We start from the raw sequence: 22,122 nt of genomic DNA, 5'->3' as shown, positions 1-22,122 counted from the left end.
ACATCCGCCAGCGTTCTCTAACGTTGATTCCACATCAGTCGTGTGTTGGAAAGGCTTGTTTTCTGTGCGCTCCAGTGTGTGTCACCCGAACATCCAGGAAGTATACTCCAAAAATGTACCCTCGACCTAGACTGCACAGGAGAAGACACTGCCATGGCAACAGCAGATTTCAGGAACACGCGAAAGCTCTCGATCAACGCAAGTGCGCCCCGACACGGACAGAGTTCATTTAAACACAACAGCGGGTTAGCGAAATAAAATTTATTTCCGTCAATCTCATCCACTGTACAAAGCAAAGAGGAAAAGGTGCCTGGCAGTCCATGGCTCGCGGGTGTTGGGGAGGGCAGGCGCTCAGCGTGGTGGCAAAGGCCACTTTCACAAAGCAACCTAAGAGGGAAGGGGAGAGAAGAACACGCCGCTGTTGAAACAAAATGGCCGAAAGGCACCACGGTGGCCATCTTTACAGATGAGCCCTCACTTCCTCTACACCAGGGGGTCCTCGGTCTCATCCAGAAAGGGCCGGTGCCGGTGCAGGGTTTCGTTCCAGCCGAGAAGAAACGCACCTGAACCTGATGATCAAGGCCCCTAGCAAAGACCCCAGAGGTTGATGGGTAGAATCAGGTGTGCAACTGCTTGGTCGGAACGAAAACCTGCACCCACACCGGCCCTTTCTGGACGAGGCTGAGGACCCCCTAGGTCTATAGATTTCACACTCGTATGTTATCAAGAGGGGAAACGGCTCCAACCCTCATCCTGAAGAGCTTCAGGATCTGCTGGTTTCCTGTCTTAACCTTCAAATATCTAAATCATTTAGAAATTTGCACACAGGAAACCGGGTGTGGTCGGTTTACTGTGTAAATAAACAGCTTTGATCGACTGATTAAACAGATGAGAACATCTGCCGCTTTTCCACAACGTAGACCAGCAGACCCTGTGGCTCTACCAGGCTCTGGTCGGGGATCCCCGGCAGCTGTCCGCGTGCGCATGCATGCACCCACCAGCAGGAGGAGCTCTACTCCAGCGCCTTGACAATGGCCTCGTTGGCCTCGATGCTGATCAGCACCTCCGTGCGGGCCGCCTCGTCCGCGGTGGCCAGCAGGTCGGACTGGGCCTTCTCCAGGTTCGCTTTGGCTGCCTGGTGGAGACAGACAACCCGTGACCTCATTTCACAAGCACCAATCAGGGTCCTGACCCATCTCAGGAGCACCAATCAGGGTCCTGACAAATCTCAGGAGCACCAATCAGGGTCCTGACCAATCTCAGGAGCACCAATCAGGGTCCTGACCAATCTCAGAAGCACCAATCAGGGTCCTGACCAATCTTAGGAGCACCAATCAAGGTCCTGACCAATCTCAGGAGCACCAGTCAGGGTCCTGACCAATCTCAGAAGCACCAATCAGGATCCTGACCAATCTTAGGAGTACCAATTAGGGTCCTGACCAATCTCAGAAGCACCAATTAGGGTCCTGACCAATCTCAGAAGCACCAATCAGGGTCCTGACCAATCTCAGGAGCACCAATCAGGGTCCTGACCAATCTTAGGAGCACCAATCAGGGTCCAGCCCAATTTTAGGAGCACCAATCAGGGTCCTGACCAAGCTTAGGAGCACCAATCAGCACTCCTCCTCTGTAATGCTACATGAACATGGAGTCTGGAGATTGCATTGTGCTGTGCTGGGATGCGCAGACCCCCTGGGTCTCAAGATGAATCAGCTCAGGGGAAGATGAAGATGGAGGTAGATGAAGGGCTAGAGATGGCGTCTCCACTCCGCCAGTGGAGCACTTACCGCCAAGTCCAAGCTGTCCAGAGTCACCGCCTCTTCAGCGAGGAGCTGAACGGAGGAGTCTGCGTTCACCGTGACCGACCCGCTGCTCACTGCAAACAGAGTAATTAATCAGCTCGTTAACACGCTGCTCACTGCAAACAGAGCAATCAGCTCGTTAACACGCTGCTCACTGCAAACAGAGTAATTAATCAGCTCGTTAACACGCTGCTCACTGCAAACAGAGCAATCAGCTCGTTAACACGCTGCCCACTACAAACAGAGTAATAAACTCGTTAACACGCTGCTCACTGCAAACAGAGTAATCAGCCTGTCAACACGCTGCTCACTGCAAACAGAGTAATCAGCCTGTCAACACGCTGCTCACTGCAAACGGAGCAATCAGCTCGTTAACACGTTGCTCACTGCAAGGGGTGTCCACATAAGCTGCTTTACCACCGCATGGTACCAGCTCAACTCGACTCTACTCGCTGTTGCTACCAGGTACTTCGTTTTCCACTGCAGATAGTACCCCAGTCAATGTAGCTGGTCCTCATTAGCGATGCCGCATGAAACGCGTTGCTCTGGCCAATCAGTGGTCTGCAGTGTTTTCACGTCACCTTTTGGTATCGCCTCAGCTCGCCTGGAACCTCGACGGAGGTGATACCAAAAAAGTACCAGGTACTATCCACAACTTTTGCCCGATGGAAAACCAAGAGTCGAGTCCGTACCATACGATGGAAAAGCGTCACTCCACACAGAACCTAAATTAGGCTTTCATCCAAGAACGATAATCTGCATCGCGAATGACTTGGCTCCAAGAGTGACCCAGACGGCTGCGCGAAAATCTCACCGAAAAATTTTGTAGCGGTGCCGTCGTCGCCGAACACGGTGACCACGCCGGGCCGCAGGACCTGCAGCGTGGGCACGTGCGCGGGCAGGATGCCGAACGCCCCCGTCAGCGTCGGCACGTCCACCTGCTTCACGCTCGCTCCGTTAAAAAACACCTGAGGAAGAACGGCGGACGTGAAGACCACACCAACCGTGCGACGCCGCCTAGGCAACCGCAGTTTTATTCTTAATTTGAATATTTCAACAATTACGATGTGTTTGGCAATGCGTAATAATATTCCCCCTCCACTGGAAAACACTTGGATAGTAAAATGGGCTACATAAATGTTATTGACATTTCTCTATATTATTAGTAGTAGTAATAGTAGTTTTTGTAATACGGATATTTGTAGATATTTGAATCCAGATTCACGGTTATGTGTTAAAATAACAGCTTAATGTATTTAATATTCAAGTTTCACAACAATTTAACTTTTGCCAGTAAACTACAGTACAAAGCTGAAATCTCACGTTTCATATGTAAACATTGTGCCAATTATAGCAAACCATTACATAATAACATACATTAGGTAGCAAGATCAGCTACGTTTATTCATAAATATTACTTTAACCAAATCTGCATGCCGGCACAGTTGTTCATTAGCCAGCACTATATTAAAGATTTAACATGTCATCCTAGCAAGCCACAAAATAACCTTCAGTTAATGCACCTTACAGTGCAAGGTTGCAAGGAACTGTAACTTGCTAGCTAACTAGCATTGTGCAGCTAGCTAGCTGCTCCATTAGAATACGGGCAACTAGCACCAAGCCCGTGCGAACAGCGTGCTAGCTAGCAAGACAGCCCTTTAGTTTTTGCTCTAACGTTTGACTGCTCTGGTCACATAACATCACACTTGCTGTAGACTACATTGTGCCAGTGATTCCCTGATATGTCATGAAACCGCGTCAATATCAGCTCACGTTAGCTAGCCAGCTAGCATTTGACCAGGGCCAAAGTTGTAAGCCGGGAGCCTCTGTACCTGAGTCGGCGAGGCGAAAGTGAAGGACATCTGGGGCGCAGTGGAAGGAGCGTCGGCGTAACATCGGGTTTGGCGCAAAACAGGGAGGGAACGGCGGAGAAGGAACCTTGCAGCCAACATTTTGCTGAAATAAAATGTTTTTCAGAGGGGGAACAGACACCCGCAAAGCGCACAGTTAAAGCTGACAGACGACGTGCACCCTGCAAGACAAGGACAGACAGTTTACCCAGAAGGCCACAAAATCGTTTGTTTCAAAGCTTCATGGGAAATGTAGTTTTAGAGAAGAGTTTTAACGTTGAAACATGCCCCGTTCTTCAACTCTTTAAAATAAGGAAGTACAATGAAAACAAATCAGTGTTCATTCTGCATTAAAATGACAAAGTTAACATGCAGTCACATTTTTTCTTTTTAAAATAAATCTGCAATTGAATATTTTCTAAACATGTTAAATGATTAGTTGTAGTTTTTCTTGTACAATAACAGTTGGAATAATTATTACCACCATCTAATTATTGTTAGATTTACTCAATTTTTACTGTAATATTTAATTTTTACAGGCTGCAAAAGTTCAATAAAGATGGTAGATAAATAAATCATCATCACCACCACCACCACTATTGTTTTATTATTATTATTATTATTATTATTGTCTGTTTATCTATCTGTTTTTTATGTGTTCATAAGTTTAAGAGGAAATTATTAAACAGCTTATGTGTTTAGCAACCCAATTAGGAGCCAACTGATTCGTCTTTAATTTGACCAGTTAAAACATTCGTGACCCTTTTCATGGAATATAGCACAATAAGCACGATGTAAACATGGGATTTTTATTCTTCATGTTATGCCTTGATATGTCTGACATAATGTGGTCTAAGGGGGTAAACAATCCATCTAAATGCGAAAAGCACTTAATTAAGTAAAATGAACAGCTTTTCCAAGCGCAGTAGCAACTGAATAAATTTTAAAAAATCAGAATACATAGGGATCCCCCAAGTTCAAGGTTGGGAACTGTTTTTATACAGTCTATAGCTGTGAACCACGGCTGTAACGAGTTCGGTTACTGCCAGGAGGTGGCGCAATACGAATAAAAAAATTTAAACACGTCTGCTTGACCGTCTGTATTCGATCAGCAGAAGAAGACTGCTATGCGTTTTCACAAAATGTGGACGGCATAAAAAAAAAACAGAAGCAAGAAAATAAATTTGTAAATACAGCAAGGCTGTAATTTGTACGTGTATGTAGTAAACAATTGCACCTCTATAAGTGTCCATTCCGGACGAGCATCGTCAGTAACCTCACGAGCAGCCAAATCCAGCCGTTAGGCGTCAGCAGAACATTGAGTGGGCGTGCTGACGTCACGTCACGATGGCGTGTTGATGTCAGGGGGGTGTTTTGACGAAGCAGCTTTTTTTTTGGTTTAGCACTAGGAACCAGTTCGGGAAATCCTCGAGCAGACGCATAACTGTATGTCGCACTTGCGATTGTGGCACTCAGCCATGGCATCGATTGGACACTGAATAATAAAATGCCTCATCAAGACCGATTGAAATTGAAATGATAAAATTAGGTTTGCTTACACATATACATCCTCGGCGATCGAGCACGTAATTATCAAGCAAAACGTCCAGCCTCAGGCAAAGCACTAACAATACATCGGGGCAAATAACGGCACTATGACCTTGAGAATAGAAATGTTGCAGAAGCAGGGAAGCCTCCAGAATTTAAAATGACTCCGGGGTTTCCGTTTGCTCTTGCCGTTCGGTCACGAAGTGAGGATTGCGGACGAACCGTCGCGCACAGTCGCTGCCTAGTGCTGCTCACAAGGACTCGAGAAGGAAGCTTACATAATATCTTGCACACATGCATTTAAAATAAATAAAAAAAACCTCGCCTTACGCGTAAAAGCAGAGAATGAGTTACCCATTAACTGTAAACCGTGCTTGCTTCGCCTGTGTGCATTCGTTTGGACACGCGCTGGCACACACGCACGCGTGCACATACAAACGCGGTTCTTAAATGTAATTTGACATCGGGAATGACAGATAAAAAATGTATGATATGTTAGTGTGTTCAATGTATGAACACACTAACACAAAATCTGAGATTACATGCAGTGCCATATGTGTCAAGAGCTCCTGACACATACTTTGTGTGTTTTTCGCTTACATTGATGTCCACAATGGAATAACAATCCATTCTGAATGACTGTACAGAAATATGAACTAACTGCTCCTAGCAGTCACAGACACCGCATGCGAGAATCTCCCATTTCTAGTCACTACGCTCAACGTCGCTTCTCGGGTCACGTGGTGCTTCCCAGACTGGACTGTGGGTGTGTCTTAAGGCATAGGGTTTCATTCATAAATACTTTTAGCATTTAAATCAAAATTAAGGTGTTTGCAGAAGGCTGGTACCATTGGTTTCTGACTAGATCGCCCTGGATGGACCACATGAATTACAATAAGGTGAGCACTAACCGTTTATACCGCTAAACGATAAACGTCTGACCTACACAACATTTGATTTCCATAGCATAATATAATTACTGTGTTGCGTATGGTGTTGTTTTAGACTTATGAAACTGAGCCTAAGAATTGTACGTTTGTGTCTTCCCTTTTTCACAAACGCATGTTCAGTGAAAGGTGAAAACGGGAAAGTATTTCAGCATTTAAGATATATACATATATTAATTGTAGGTAGTTGTCCTAAAAATGTGACGATGTTATGGACTATGACAGTATTTTGACATTTAAATAGCGAAGTGGTGGGAAGATGTAAAAAAAAACGCGAGTAGGTATCAAAGTTTGACAGATGAATCTGGCTCCAGCTAGTATCCGGTAACCCCACGGGCGATATCTTGGTCTTCTCCTGCGCCTTGGTGTGTAGATATGCAGCACGATTATTATTTTTAATTAGCTGACATTATTCATCATAACGGGCTGGAATACACCACGTCTTTATCATTCTCTTAACGCTGGATCGGAACGAAAAGATGCTGACAAAACGCTGCAGCGTTTCGGCTTTAAAAAAATCTAATTCTGAAATAGACAACAAGCATACACAGCCTCGTTTCTCCAAAACCCAAGGATAAAACAAACTTAAAAGGGAGACGACTACATTATCCCAGATGATAATACCCCAAATGCTCCAGTTTTTCCTTTTATATGTAGAAAGTGTAGGCTACACATCTTTTCGCACGACACGACGATCTGTGCTTTCCTGTTGGACAGCATCCCTGTAACCTTAATACAGCGCGAGGAACCGCCAGCTAACAATTTTGATAAAAGTTGATAAAACAAAATATGAGGGGGAAAAAACGTTCGCGTCGGCTGAGATCAAAACAACTCAAGAAATAGCTTTCAGTAGTTATCGGTGAATAAGATGCTATCAGGTTTGACGGAAGTGGCCCGGTTACATATTAATAAATAGGCTACTCTCTACGGACGTCTCTTACCACTGCGTAAAACCATTGTAACGGAACATACATGAACACCTTTAGCCTATATCTGAGGGAAAGACTGGAGACGAGGCAGCAGACGTAAGCGGGCACATGAACAAGAACCGGCGGGCTTCCGTAGTTATCAATTCCACTTTCATTCATCCGAATGTAACGACATCCGGGGGTTCAATACAACTGTGGAGGTCTTAAAATTAAAATAATGAATGTGCCGATGGCTGTATAAGAAAAAAAAAGGTTCTTATTATCAATGATGTCATAAAAGTGACTTATTTGTGGTGTATTAAAACGTTTTCATAGCTATCACTAATCTCCGTTCCATGTAGCTTAAGGGCTATGGCAATATTTTAGTCTTTAAGAAATGTGTGATCTAATAAAATAAGAAAAGTGCTCTTGGACTTGTTTTGTTCTATGTGTCATTCAAAAGTGTGCGCGGATATTTATTTATTTATTTATTATGGGGGATGAGGGGGGTTGGTATTGGGGTGGATGGGGGCACCCCGAACAGTGCACAGATCACTTAATCTACATTGCTATCTATTTGACTGCTCTGTAGCGTGGGTAGTCTTTACATATTTATAACGAAATAACATATAAAGGCATTTATCAAGTAACCACACCTTGGCCATAACGAATCGTTTATTTCTTGCACGTCATTATCCGAAACATCGTTAATGGCCAAAATAAATTGAATTTCAAAGAATGACTCTGTTTAACCTTCGAAAACAAATTTCAGAGGTGCAACCTGCTCTTGCGCACGACTGGGTATCTAAGACCTGCTTCTAGATTCTGCAATTCTGAGTTTTTGATTTTCAAGTCACGCTTTAATCTTGGCCTCCCCCAGCGCGTCAAGTCTTAAAAATATCCCCGAACGTGCTTCAGCTGAAAATTTCCCTCACGAATGGGCACTGATCTGCGCCGCGAGCCGTCCTTCTGGAACTACCGCCTTTGTGCGTAAGCACAATACCTGATCCAAAGAGGCTCTTTGTGACGACTGTAATGACTCCACATGCACATGTTATCCGGTGTTATTTTAAATCAAAAGGGGAATGAATGCGTGCAGGCTACTGACCGGCATTGTAAATAGTTTTAGCTGCTATACCGACTACTCCATATAGCTCCGAGCAAATCAATCCTTCATGTGATGACGCAGACAGTGGGATTGACGTGTATTTCGGAAAGAAAGGCTACCTTACTAAATGAAATCCACCTACCACATCATAAATATGCGGCTATAGTTTTTCTTTTTAAAAACCTTTCATGTCAAGAACAAATATTAGCAAGAGAGAAAAACCAACGCTGTCACTACGCTCATATCAGAAAAAGGTTGTTATTCTGCCGAGTCATGATTTATCTGGCTCCACAACACAAAGATGGGAACGACATAGACCTCAAAAATAGAGTAAAATAGGAACATGTAATTATGTTTTTTTTTTTTAAAACACACAACCATACATTGTCATGCACATGTGGAAACACGCACGTGCACATACACATTAACGCAGCCACATGCAAAACATACCCAAATTGCATTGCTCGGAGATTATACTGCCATATTGTGTAGTATGTATGTGAGGCAGATTACCACGACTTAATACGATCAAACGCAAAGAGGTCACCGCAGTCAGAAAAGCACGCGGGCTAAGATCTTGCTCATCACACTAGAACGCTGCGTATTAATCAGGGAACAGCGCGCGAGTCGTTAAGCGCGTGGGTCTGATGATATGGCAGTATGATGAGCATGCTGTAAGGCGTAGTTTTTAAGGTAGGGCGAATTGCACGTAAAAACCAAAAAGACGAGACCAAAGATAAGAAGCTGAGGACTCGTTCATGACGTAGCACAACAGAGGAAGCCCCCAGGAACCACATTCGGGATTGCCAACAAAGTTTCATTACTTTTTCTTGGTTTTTAATTAGAAGGAAGTGATTAGTGGCTTGTGCTTTGAGATTAATTACATGAGGGGTTAAAGGGGGTTTCTCTCATTCAGACGGCGATGAAAAATTATCTGTGGGTTCAAAGGAGTGCGGACACGTGGTGTTAGATCATGACTGTGTGTGTGTGTGTGTGTGTGTGTGTGTGTATGCATGTACTAGTGTGTGTGTGTGTGTGGTGGTTGAGTGTGTATGCATGTACCAGTGTGTGTGTTTGTGTGTGTGTATGCATGTACCAGTGTGTGTGTGTGTGTGTGTGTGTGTGTGTTGATGTATGTGTTGTGTTGTGTGTGTGTTTGTGTATGCATGTCCCTAGTTTTGTGTGTGTGTGTGGTGTGTGTATGCATGTACTAGTGTGTGTGTGTGTGTGTGTGTATGCATGTACTAGTGTGTGTGTGTGTGTGTGGTGGTTGAGTGTGTATGCATGTACTAGTGTGTGTGTGTGTGTGTGTGTGTGTATGCATGTACTAGTGTGTGTGTGTGTGTGTGTATGCATGTACTAGTGTGTGTGTGTGTGTGTATGCATGTACTAGTGTGTGTGTGTGTGTATGCATGTACTAGTGTGTGTATGTGTGTGTGTGTGGTGGTTGAGTGTGTATGCATGTACCAGTGTGTGTGTGTGTGTGTGTGTGTGTGTGTGTGTATGCATGTACTAATGTGTGTGTGTGTGTGTGTGGTGGTTGTGTATGTATGTATGTATTAGCGTGAGTGTGTGTGTGTGTGTGTGTGTGTGTGTGGAGGGGGAGGGATCATTATGTTAGTGTGTACATGTATGTGGTTGGGTGTATGTGTGTGCATGTGTGTGGGGAAGTGGGGAGAGTTGTGTAGCAGGTTCCCTAACTTCCGCCCTCGTGTTCGCAGTGAGACGGTCACGCTTGCCTGGACCATGAGCAATGAGTCGCCAGTTCTGAAAAACCTCACCAAAAATGCCACCGTGAGTGCAGCCGCCATCTTCTTCGTTTTAATGAAGTAAATTGTTTTTTGTTGTTGTTGTTGTTGTTTTTGTAAACATTGCGTTCCACCAACTGACTCTTCGAGTCCCCTGAAAGGCAGCAGAGTCAGACCTTTTTCTTAGTACCTGAGGAAATGAAAGAAACAAATTTAGCGAGTTAAATCAGCGTCACAAAATAACCATCTTTTCAAAAACACCCACAACACTACCAGGGCAATACAATCTTATCTAATGCCACTTATTGAGAACGTGCACTCACACACACACACACTCACACACACACACACACACACACACACTCACACATACACACACACACACACTCACACACACACACACACACACACACACACACACGGACAGTGTACGGTTCTGCCATCTTGCACACATTAATTGGAGCATTTGCACTGTAGCACACAGGAGCAGCTGGCTCTGGCTGTCTGGGAAGCTCACCAGCTGCAGAGGCGTAAATTATTTGTGTTGGGGAGGGGCAGCGGCGGTGGTGGGGGGCGGGGGGGTGGGGTCCTTTTGGGACGTCCCCCACTTGGAGACTCTCCGACGGGGAGAGGAGAGACTTGCCCTGGCACCCTGCTTTCGTAGTGGTCGACGGCGGCCTAATCAAATTTCCAAGCGGATAGTTCAGCTAAAATGCAGACAAACGGACCCGTCATGTGATTAATCTCTGCCATGTCATTGGTCAGATGATGTGCCGACTGTGAGTGCACCTTGCACCCTCTTACAACAGTGAGAGATGCAACAGACACTTTAACAACAAACGCACTGAAGGGTTAATACAGGACAAACAAAAAGAGTCTAGGAGTGAATCCTTGGCCTTTCCACATCGAAAATAGAGAAATATCAGAGGCCGAATTTGTTCAAAATGAAACTCAATATATATATATATAAATATATTCAAGAATTATAAATATATATTTTCTGTTTGACACTACATGTCCAAAAGCAGCCCTGGGCTGTGCCTCCTGTGCTTCCTCTGTCTTTGTGTCGCGCAGGTGAGCTCCTTCCCCCCACCCTCCCCCATCCTATGGCCCCTCACCCACCTGGCCACACTCACCCCCACCCTCACCCCACCCTCCCCCCCTCAGCCCTCTCAAACAGCAAGCACTGAAACGCACCCCCAAAGAAAAAGCTCCCCCAGGGTTCTCCTCAGACACCGCGTTCGGCTGGTAAGCCAGGTGATGAAAGACCAGACCTGTTCACCTGGGACACCCGTGCATGGCACGTTTCGGCTATAACGTAATTTACATTCTGTGAATCCGGCGTCTTTACAATAGCAAGTCTTAATTGATTTAATTGCGGTGATTTATTTACGATTTTCTGGTCTTTGGCAATAAAAGGTAATTAGATTATCCTTATCTGTATCCTTTTTTCTTTTTTTTCTTTTTTTTGGGAGGGTGGGGGGTGTCAGCGGAACTGGTGTCATTTGTAAAGTGCCCTCCGCAGTCTGGGTTGACTGGTTGGGTTAACAGTGAGCTCTCTAATTGGGTTATTTGTCTGCTGTTCCCCCCCACCCCACCCCACCCCCACAGGGGGTGTAAGGGCAGTTGTCAAGAAGGGGGAGGGGGTGGACTGGTAACATCTGGCACACCCAGCCCCCCCCCCCCCTTATCATCTGCTTCTAATTTTAGACCACAGAGAGCTGATTCTTCTGTTCACCTGACGTACGGAAATTGAAGTTGGGATTTAATAATGGTCCTGGGCTCCTTTGTCAGAGTGAAGGGCAGAAGGAGTTCGGAGCCCACACTGAACAGTACAAATTTATAAAACAAAAATGAAACAAAACATAAAAACTTACAAGTCTATAATATTATTGTGAAAATGGTTATTATTACTATGAGTATTATTATTAATGAGAAGATGCAGAGTGGATTGTACTTGAGTAATAATTTTATTTACAGGATCCCAAAGCGCATTATAGAAGGGGTGAGGTGAGGTGGGGGGGGGGCTCAACCTTAACCAGCATCCATTTGTAGCCCCCACCTTGGTGGTGCACGGTGGCCATTTTGTGTCGGAGCATTAACCACGATCTCGGAATGTAAGGATAATTCTGCGGGACACTGTGGTCCCGTGTGGGCTGCTCTGGGGAGCTCCTTGAGATCTTTAAATTATTTTTTACATTTTTATTTGCAAGCAGGCTGTCACACAACGTTTCACAGCAGATGCTCTTCAGAGAGGGAACACAAGGCCCCGAAAGAACCCCCAGCTGAGGCGAAAGGGGGGGGGGGGGAACTAAATAATTAGTTCCTGACCAGGAATGAACAGGTCAGATAAAGAATGGATGGATGGATGGATGGATGTACAGCATGTGAATGCACGGTATCTAGACGAGTGTCCCAGTAAACAAGCACCTATCGCTCTACCATTGGTGCTAGCCGCCACCCCATCCCCCCCCGCCAGCGTTTCGCAAATCAACACCACAGCGGCCCTCCCCAGGGAAGGCCCCCCCCCCCCGAGTCGGACGGCGGTAACGCTCCCCCGTTCCCCCCCCAGGACGTCCCGCGAGGCCCCGGAGGGTCCCAGGGGGACGCCTACGTCACCCTGCTGGTGCTGCTCTGCGTGTTCGCCGCGCTCACGCTGGTCCTGCTGTCCGTCCTGCTCGTCTTCTGCCGCCACTGTTACCAGGGCAACCGCCGCTACTCCAGGTGAGCCTGCTTCGCCCGGTTCACCTGGCCTGCCGAGCCAATTAGCCGAAGGTGGAAAATACACCGCGCTCGGAAAATTAAAAGTCCTCCCCAGTATATATTTTTTTTGTTTTTACGATCGCCTGGACTTGCTAATTGGCACTGCTGGGGAGAGCCTCATCTCAGGCGGGTTCGTCCTCAGCGTGTCACTTCCTGCGGAGGCGCCAAGCCGTCACGCCTCACGTCACCGATTAGCAGCGGCCGCAGCTGCGCGGGGATCCGATCCGTCAGGGAGCCGCTATTAACCCCATCAAACAGGGGGGTGCCAGGCCTAAATACACACTTTAACGCATGCACCAGTCCTCCCGAACGGGGGTTTTGACTCGGGGGGGGAAGGAAGGGGAGGGAGGGGAGGAGGGGGGAGGGAGGGGGTTTCCGCTCTGTCTGGCAACCTCTGTGGGAGATTCCCCGTGTTTAAAAGGGCAATCTGATTTCCCCTCAGTGTCTTGTGTTATTTATTGTATTCAGACTGGATTTATATCGCAAGACGAGCACAAAATGCTATTTTCTTCGTCACTTTGTTGATATACAAGCGGTTGAATATACCTGAAATTATTGTTCGCTAATGTGGTAAATCTTTAATGTAGATGAAATGCTGAACATAGTGTTGAAGGGCCGTCAGCTTAACTCTAGTCTCCACTGTGCAGAGCCAGCAATGACCCAGAGAAGACTAACACCACGTACCTGGAGGAGTCCCAGCCTGTGCCAGGTAACCGCACCCGCTCCCTCACCTGGCTGGCTGCTGTGGGGAGAGAGAGGCTTCCGGAACCCCAGAGTGGGAGGAGCCACCGTGTGCTGTGACTCACATCATGTGACTCAGTGGGAGGAGCCACTACGTGCTGTGACTCACATCATGTGACTCAGTGTCATCTCTTTTGATTGGCTCCCTGTACAAGTCAGAGAGTTGACAGGTGTTTTATATCAAACACATTCTGTGGGTTCTGTTTAACTTCCCCAGTCCTGGTTCCAGAGAGCAGCGTGATCTGCTGGTTTTTCATCGTCACACTGCTAATTGACCAATTAAATCTGTCGACTGCACGGTCAATTAACCTCACTCAGCTGGTCTATTTGGTCGAAACTGGTCGGTTTCTGATTTTAATATGGAAGCAAACCAGCGGCCCTCTGGGAGCAGGATGGGGGTCCCGGGCTCAGGGGAGTGCTAGTGGGGATTTTAAGCACCCCGTGCAGCCCAGGGTGCGTAACGGACGACCTCGCCCCACAGAGATCACCATCCAGGTGGAGGAGGCGGACCGCCTGTCGGCCGGCAGCGACCGCGGCGCGGAGACGGAGCGCTTCCTGTCCACCGGCTCCACGGGCCGCCGCGTCTCCTTCAACGAGTCGGCGCTCCTGGACCACGGCAGGAGGGCCCAGGAGAGGGGTCGAAGGTCAGGCGCCGCCCCCCCGCCCGTCCCGCGCCGCGCGGTCGACGCCGCTAGCGCTCGGCTAGCTGACGAAAACGCTTGCGGTGTTCTAACGAGGGCCTTTCAGTTAACTAATGAATTAATGTCAACCAAGCCATTAATTAATTATGCGTTTCAGCACTCGCAAATGATTAATCAACTAATTAATTTTTTAAATCCTCGTTTGAACATTGTGGGCCCTTCTTCTCAGTTGATTTAATTAATTTTCGGTTCACGTCCTGAATTTGGGCTGAGGTGAAGCGGAGCGGCCCTCGGCCCTGACGCCCACCTGACAGCGCCGCTAAAACCCTCTTCCCCCTCTGGCCGACGCCCACTCCAGGTACACGCTGACGGAGGGGGACTTCCACCACCTGAAGAACGCGCGGCTGACCCACCTCCACCTGCCCCCCCCCGCGGTCAGGGTCCTCACCATCCAGGAGTACAACGCGGCCGTGGGCTCCGCCCCCAAACTCAGCCTCTCCATCTTCCAGGTACCCAGCCTCCGTAGCCTTGGCGACGGCCTCGGCGACGGCTCCGGTTGCTCTGAGGTTTAGGCTTGCATCCGCAGCGCTTTCAATGCACCGCAGGGTTAGTGTCTGGAGGAAAAAAGGCCTGCAGTGGCGCTGCCATGGTGACCACAGAAACGGCCGGCTGAACGTCCGGAAGCTGTGGAATTAAAGGAGAGCGCGTAGCGACGAGGACGAAGATGAGTGAGGAGGAGTATGTTATCCACACGAGTGGCTGAGTGGCTGAATTTTTGGGGTGTCTGTGCTGTGCTCCCCTGCAGCCCTCCGCGTGCTCGTCGCTGCCCCAAACAGCTCTGGCCGGGCTGAGCCCCAGTTCTGCCCTCCCCGGGGACACGCTCAACTCCGTGGTGAACCCCCCCACTCTGGGACCCCCCCGCTCCTGCACCGTGAGTCACACCCCGTCCTGTACAGAGAGTAATTAAGGAAATACAGCTGCAAAATTTCCACCATTTATGCCGTTGCTCTCTTGGTTGTCACTTATCAACAAACTCTGTGATTGGTGGATTGGTCTTTCTTTCTTTTGCACTATGATGTCATAATCAGCCTTCTTAGAACATTCCACGTTTTCCTTATTTGGTGTGTGACGACACAGTTCTGTTCATTCCTTACAATACCCCTGTGTCTGTTGTTCCCTGTCCCGTGCTCAGATTGAGGTGATGGGGCACAGGACGTGGAACGGCGGCACCTCTGGATTGGGCGGTGATGGGACGTCGGAGGCGGGGCTGACCGCGCCCAACAGCCAGGGTAGCGTCCTGCAGTTCTTCACCAAACTGCGCCGACACTCCAGCCTGGAGGGGCCCAGCCCGTGCTTCAAAATCAAGAAGTGGAAGTTCGACAGCAGCCAGAGGGCGTCCAGTCTGGATACCAGAGGTGTGAGCAACAAGGACTTACCCTTACAATCATAAAAAAAAACTTTTGAATGCTCATCACTGTGCCACCCACTCCCTGTAGAGCCCCTACAGGCCTCACAGTACTACAGGAGAGCCAGTGACTATTTCACACTCTACAGGCCACACTGTACTACAGGAGAGCCAGTGGCTATTTCACGCCCTACATGCTACACTGTACTACAGGAGAGCCAGTGGCTATTTCACACTCTACAGGCCTCACTGTACTACAGGAGAGCCAGTGGCCACACCGCTCACCAAAAAGTGAGCACTACCCCCTCAAAGAACACACCGCTCACCAAAAAGTGAGCACTACCCCCTCAAAGAACACACCGCTCACCAAAAAGTGAGCACTACCCCCACACACGGTGTGCCTCACAGAGAGAGAGGGAGAGTTCTGCCCACAGAATTATTCCGTTCACAATCTCCAGATTTGAGGTGGGCCGAGCAGTAGTGTGAAAATGAACGGCAGCGTCACCCCTCCAGGTTCAGTGACATCACGGGTCACATGACAGCCTGTCAGGCGGAGGTGAGCCGGTTCACTTCCCCCGCTTCCTCTTAACGAGGGACGTATGGCGCGTCGCGTCTCTGATTACGGGGGGGGGGGGCTGACTACCGACAGGACGCGATCTCGCACATCTCAAACCTCGCCGCGTTTCTTAGCGGCTTTATCGATGTGAGTCACCAATTAAGCGGTGACTCACTCATCTGCAGTCTCACTGTCTCGGCTCAGCTGCAGAGCGCTCCCCGTGTGTGTGTGTGTGTGTGTCTTTGTGTGTAATGGTATGTGTATGTGTGTGTGTGTGTGTGTGTGTGAGAGACAGAGAAAATGTTGCCTGTGAAATGGTGCCTGTGTGTGCAATTGTGTGTATGTACATGTGTAATGTTGAGTGTATGTAATGGTGTGTATGTGGATGTGTAATGGTGTGTATGTAGATGTGTAATGGTATGTATGTAATGGTCTGTATGTGGATGTGTAATGGTGTGTATGTAGATGTGTAATGGTATGTATGTAATGGTGTGTGTGTAATGGTGTATATGAACATGTGTAAGGGTGAGTGTGTGTAATGTTACATGTATGTAATGGTGTGTATGTCGATGTGTATATGCATGTGAAATGGTGTATAATGCATGTGTCTGATTACCCAGGGTCCCCTAAGAGGCAACAGTTCCAGAGGCAGAGGGCGGCCAGTGAGAGCACCCACCAGCAGGAAGGGGAGGAGCCTGAGCAGGTGGAGCTGTCCATCACCAGCCCTTGTGATGAGGCGTACTGCCCCAGCCTGCCGTCTCTGCCCCCTACGTCCCCCCCACCCCCCTCCAGCAGGTACCCCCAAAGCCACCCTCCGTACCTTCATACCCCCTGTGTGCAGACATCACATGGGGGCGTTCCAGCCTAGACACTGGGCAGGTTTTAAGAAGGACTACTCATTTACGATGTCCTCCTCTCCCGTCTAACCTCTTCCTCTTCCTCCGTATGTCCTGGTATATGTGTGAATTGCTGCTCGTCACCTTAGACCCACACTCTGTTGCTGTGATTGGTTATAAAGTATTAGTCACAGCCTGAATAGTGAACTGGTTTACGCTCGTATGGCAGTAATAGTAATAATAATGATAATAATAATGATAATAATAATAATAATAATAATAATAATAATAATAATAATAATAATAATAATGTGTTTTGTATGTGGCTGTGCAGGTTAGAGCCAGAAGCAGCAGTGGAGTCCAGCTCTGTGGATGGGGCAGGTGCTCCCAGCCCTCCGCTCCCCAAACCGCAAGAGGAGGATGAGGAGGAGGAGCTCGGGGCGGGGCTGGGGGCGGTGTTTCGGCAGGACAGCGCGGAGCACCAGGCCCTGTACCGGGACATCTGGACGCTGCGCGCGTCGCTGGAGCGCTACGCCTCCTCCGACCAGAGCAGCAACAACGACCGCGACTCGGTGCGCAGCGACGCCGACAGCGTGTGCTCGCTGGGGGGCGGGGCCTCCCGGGCGGGGCTGTCCAGCTGCCCGTCCCAGGACATCGGGGACGAGGGCGAGCCGGAGGACGAGGGGGCGGAGCTGGAGAGGGGCGGGGATGGGGACTCGGGGAACAGGAAGCTGCTGCAGATGGACAGCGGCTACGCCTCCATCGAGGCGCCGCTCCGCGCCCCCGAGGAGCTGCGGCTGTTCGGGACCCGCGGGGGCGGGGCCGGCGGCGGGGCCCGGGGGAAGACTGCCTCGGAGAAGCGGCACTTCTTCACCAGCAGGGGGCGCAAGGGCAGCGTGTGCGAGGGCCCGGAGGCCCGGCTGTTCCAGGAGGACCTGGAGGACCAGGCCGCCGTGGCGGGAGCGCGGGAGGGGGAGGAGGAGGAGGAGAAGGAGGAAGATGAGGACAGGAGCGCTGCAGGCTGGACCCCGTACGGGCAGGCCTTCCCCGCCGCGGCCGCCGCCATCGCCGCCGCCGCGGCCGCCAAGGAGGCCCGGCCCCGCCCCCAGACCCGGCGGGACTACAGCATCGACGAGAAGACCGACGCCCTCTTCAACGAGTTCCTGCGGCACGACCCGCGCTTCGACCAGCAGGAGTCGCCGGCGCGGCCGCGGCACCGGGCCTCCCGCGTGCACCTGCGCAAGCAGTGGCAGCGCGCCAAGCAGCACAGCGACCCCGGCGTGGGCGTGGCCTTCGCCCAGCGCGGCCCGCCCATGCGCCGCGGCGACAGCGCCAACTTCCCGCTGGACACCCGCTACCACGGCACCCTGCCGCGCATCGTCAGCGCCGCCGACGAGGAGGCCAGCGAGGCCGAGGCGCAGAGGGCGGAGCCTGTGGGGGGCGGGGCCAGGGCGGAGCCTGCGGGGGGCGGGGCCAGGGCAGAGCCTGCGGAGGGCGGAGCCAGGGCGAAGTCTGCGAGGGGCGGAGCCATTGCAGGTGGGGCCAGAGCGGAGTCAGCTGAAGCCAGTGGTGCCATGCTTGGCTCGGATTCCAGCAAAGACGAAGCACGGGTAGGGACCATTGAGAGTGGGGCCATTGGGGGCGGGGCCAAGGTCAAGGAGTCTGACATGCCCGCGGTGGAGAGTTGCCAGGACAGCACTGCTGATGCAATCAGGGCGGAGTCTAGAGAGGGCGGAGCTGGCGCTGTGGACACGCCCCCTGCCGAGGCTCACAGGGCAGAGGCAGAGGAGGACCGCAGCAAGGTCAGCCCCAGCGGCAGCAGCAGCAGCAGCAGCAGCAGCAACCGCACGGTCAAAGAAGGGGACTCCGCCTCCCCTCCGCCTGCCGAGCCCCCCCCGGCGCCCAGGACGGGCCACGGCCCCCAGACCGCCACCGACGAGCTGGCGGACAAGCTGGCCCGCGGCCTGGAGGACCGCCTCTACACCGGCCTTCGCCGGCCTGCAGGGGGCGCCGAGCGCGTGGTCAAATTCACCCACACCTCCCCCGACCACAGCCCCGTGTAACGCCATGGTCAACGAACCCCCCACCCCCCACCCCCGCCCCCAATGCACCAGGGGAACAGGGCTAGCAGGTAAACGTACTCAGAGGGCGTCCGGGTGCACCCCGAAAAACCCCCATCGGGGTACGGAGGGTAAGCCCAGAGGATCAGCTGGATATTAGTCCAAAAAAAATATGTATCCATGTGTATCTCAGTGGCACCATCCTGTCAGAGGACACCAAAAAAAAGGAGGGGGGGGGGGGATGTCCCTGAAGAACAGGATCTCAGTGACTGTTCGCTTGAACAGGCCAAGCATCCGCCATCAGACACCTTCAACAGAAAGCTTTTCACTTAATTTGTTGATTTGCCATGGCCAACCAAATACTTTTTCCTGAGGGGATCACACACACACACACACACAAACGCACACACACACACACACATTTAAATAACATTCACAGGTTTTTCCAGAGAACCACCTTCTGGAGCTCCATGAATCCCTTTCTGTTGTTGGAGATGGTGGCTGTTGCGGTCAATGTGTAATATCCACTGTGAAACCAGGTGCTATCCAACATGTCCTCCCGGCTGCTGCTGTGGAGGCGTGACCTATGACCTTCCGCCCCACCCACTGCTGAGGTTTCCAACTTTTTTGCAGGGGAAGTTTACGTATGGGTGTGCAGCACAACTGCAAAACCAAGAGCTCCAACCATGACTGTCAACCTATTCAGTTAAGTCTCCTGGTTAATGTAACATAGTGAACAGCTAGCTGTCTGACTTTTTCCATATGTATATATGGGGTTGGGTGGAGTGGGGATACGCTCGTATTTCCAGGAGGTTTCACCAGAACAGGTGTTCCACGACGGCAGATCATTTCACAGCGAGGTTTCCAGGAGTTCAGGTGTTCTTCCAGGAGGCTCTTGGAACTTTCGAAGACTCTGGGCTGTCTGACATTTTTTATTTTTTTTCTCCTTCAACCCCCAAGGTCGTCGCTAGTGCGATACTACAGCACGTTGTCCTAAGCACAAGGTCAGAAAAGCACAGAGCAGGCAGGCCTCGCCCGAGGCCTACAGACCTGCCACCAAAGACTCCTACCTGGAGTCTTTTCATTACTTGTCCCCGTGTCCCGTGTACAGGGACACATCTCGGGGTTCTTCGTACTTCGATCAGCTCTTGCCACACTTGCTGCACTCCAGCTACATTTGGAATGTCAGAAGTAGCAAAGGAGCTGGGAGGAGGTGTTACTGCCCCCAAGTGGACTGGAGGCTCCATGACACATCTTTTTTTTTTTGATGAAGGCGGGGACATCCACCTCTGATTGAGCCCCGATTGGGCGGTCATCTGTCGATCACCATGAGTCTGCCGGTTCATTGGCTGACTGACTGCCATACCACGCGCAGAACCAATCCCTGCTAGGCTGATCGCATCCACACCCACGCCTTTCAGACCCAATAGAATCTAGAATTGTAGAATCTAGAATCAATGAGAATGTAGGTGCATCTTAGCAATAGAGAAGCATTACACACATATGCTTTGGAACCATACAACATGCTACCCAATCTGCAATCGAGCATATTTAAACAAAAAAAAAAAGAATGTGTAAAAATTAATTTTGATTAATATAAAAGCAGAGTAATCATCTGTTTCAGAGGCAAGACCAGCCTGCTTAAGATTTTTATGGTGTAAATAGGTAAAAATGCCGTCACGTGTTTTTTAAATTGATTTTTTTCTTCTTCTTCTGCCAAATGTACTTGTCTGTTCCAGATCTACAGGAATCAGCTATTTTGTATAAAAACAAACGTGATCATTTTGGTGGTATACTTAGGTAAATCCTTAAGTGTTAGAGGACCTGTGAACACACCTGTCATTGTATAATTAAAAAGTAGCTTGTCCAAAGCATCAATACACTTTATAGTGTTTAGTTTTGCATGTGCAAACGTGAAAACTAAATGTTTTAGTTGTTCCATATCTCCTAAGAGATGTGTAACATTGCACACCATTAGGTACAGTGAGTACCTGTTGTCATGCTCTTTTACTTTTTGAAGTGAAGCGTTGATACGCACATTTAGTGGTTATATTTTAGGGCTTTTACTTTTTTTCTTCCAGTTCATCCCCCCCTAGGAGTAAGGAGTGATCTTATGAAATTTTTTTTTGTTGATTTTTTTATTTAAAAAAAATAAAAATAAAAACTATATTTCTGTATTCTTGACTGTAACTGGGGAAAACAGGGGGTAAAAATAACTTTTATGACCCATATTTACTGAGGGACCAATCATTGTATGTATTTATTTTTTTCAGTCGGGAAATAAAGAGTTCAGAAGTGAGGCTCTGTCTGAAAAGTTTAAGTTGTTCTTTGCCATAACATGGAGGTATGTGTGTGTGTGTTTTTTTTTTTTGTGAGCAAGTACAAAGGGGTAGAGGAAAGGACATACTTGTGACAAATGACAACATACTCATGTAATGATAAAAAAATAAAGGTAAATGCAGAACGATGTCCACAGATTGAAATGCAATTACGGTTTCAGGACACGCGTCGAGCCCTAACGAATCCTGATATATTTGTTTTTACAGGAATATTCAAATAGTACGTGGGCATTGAACTAGAACCGCTGTCTCGTTGTCCACTATCCAGCCAGTCAGTTAGCGTGCGGATAGGGCGCGAGAACGTGTCAATGGCAACAAATTAATTACGTTGATTCATTAAGTCCCATTCAAAATCCCATTCAAAGTAGCCTAGAATATTAGACTTCCCCTATATAATGTTGCATTGTGTACAGATGGAATACCGGTCCGGCCCGTTCCAGTCTTAGCAGGACAAGTCTGTCACATGACCTCTGACCCTCCTCTGCCATGCTCTTCAATCCATCAATGTTCTGCTCCAGCCGCGTGCCGAAAAACTCCTCGTTGAAAATGTCGGGCCCGAACAGCGGGCAACTGACGGAAGAAACATCACGGTAACGGCGAGTATGACTCAGAATCAATATGGAGACTCAAGAGCGGGCGGAAAAAAACGGAGTTTTCGGATTTCACGACCCCCCCCTCCCCTAGAACACGGCAGCAAAAATAACCATCGCGGTGTTATTCGCGTCTCTGTGCTAGTTTAATAGCGCTCCCCATGAAAACACTGCTGCACAAACAACAGGTCCTCCAGATCTGGGTCAAAGAATTATGTTAAATAGGCTACTTTAACTCTTCAGACACCAGTGAATTTCCCGCATAGCACTACTACGCCGG

The 22,122-nt window shown here is 49.2% G+C and overlaps 2 protein-coding genes across 2 annotated transcripts; one reads left to right on the top strand and one right to left on the bottom strand.

Moving 5' to 3' along the window:
- Nucleotides 1-246: 246 nt before the first annotated feature.
- Nucleotides 247-3,882, bottom strand: LOC135251299 (ATP synthase subunit delta, mitochondrial-like). The gene is made up of 5 exons (XM_064328615.1): nucleotides 3,635-3,882; nucleotides 2,617-2,770; nucleotides 1,788-1,876; nucleotides 999-1,135; nucleotides 247-387 (listed from the first exon to the last, which is right to left on the bottom strand). The coding sequence occupies exons 1-4, from the start codon at nucleotides 3,752-3,754 to the stop codon at nucleotides 1,013-1,015; spliced, it is 486 nt and encodes a 161-aa protein (XP_064184685.1). The 5' UTR covers nucleotides 3,755-3,882; the 3' UTR covers nucleotides 247-387; nucleotides 999-1,012.
- A 1,631-nt stretch (nucleotides 3,883-5,513) lies between these two features.
- LOC135251297 (voltage-dependent calcium channel beta subunit-associated regulatory protein-like) lies at nucleotides 5,514-21,213 on the top strand. The gene is made up of 10 exons (XM_064328611.1): nucleotides 5,514-6,099; nucleotides 9,885-9,957; nucleotides 12,484-12,635; nucleotides 13,322-13,383; nucleotides 13,897-14,059; nucleotides 14,415-14,565; nucleotides 14,862-14,987; nucleotides 15,249-15,471; nucleotides 16,638-16,812; nucleotides 17,188-21,213. The coding sequence occupies exons 2-10, from the start codon at nucleotides 9,910-9,912 to the stop codon at nucleotides 18,914-18,916; spliced, it is 2,829 nt and encodes a 942-aa protein (XP_064184681.1). The 5' UTR covers nucleotides 5,514-6,099; nucleotides 9,885-9,909; the 3' UTR covers nucleotides 18,917-21,213.
- The last annotated feature ends 909 nt before the right edge of the window (nucleotides 21,214-22,122 follow it).

This window comes from Anguilla rostrata, chromosome 3, assembly GCF_018555375.3.
Source record: "Anguilla rostrata isolate EN2019 chromosome 3, ASM1855537v3, whole genome shotgun sequence".
Taxonomy (NCBI): domain Eukaryota; kingdom Metazoa; phylum Chordata; class Actinopteri; order Anguilliformes; family Anguillidae; genus Anguilla; species Anguilla rostrata.
The sequence above is the reverse complement of the archived record's forward strand: the minus strand, read 5'-3'. Positions and strand labels throughout refer to the sequence as shown.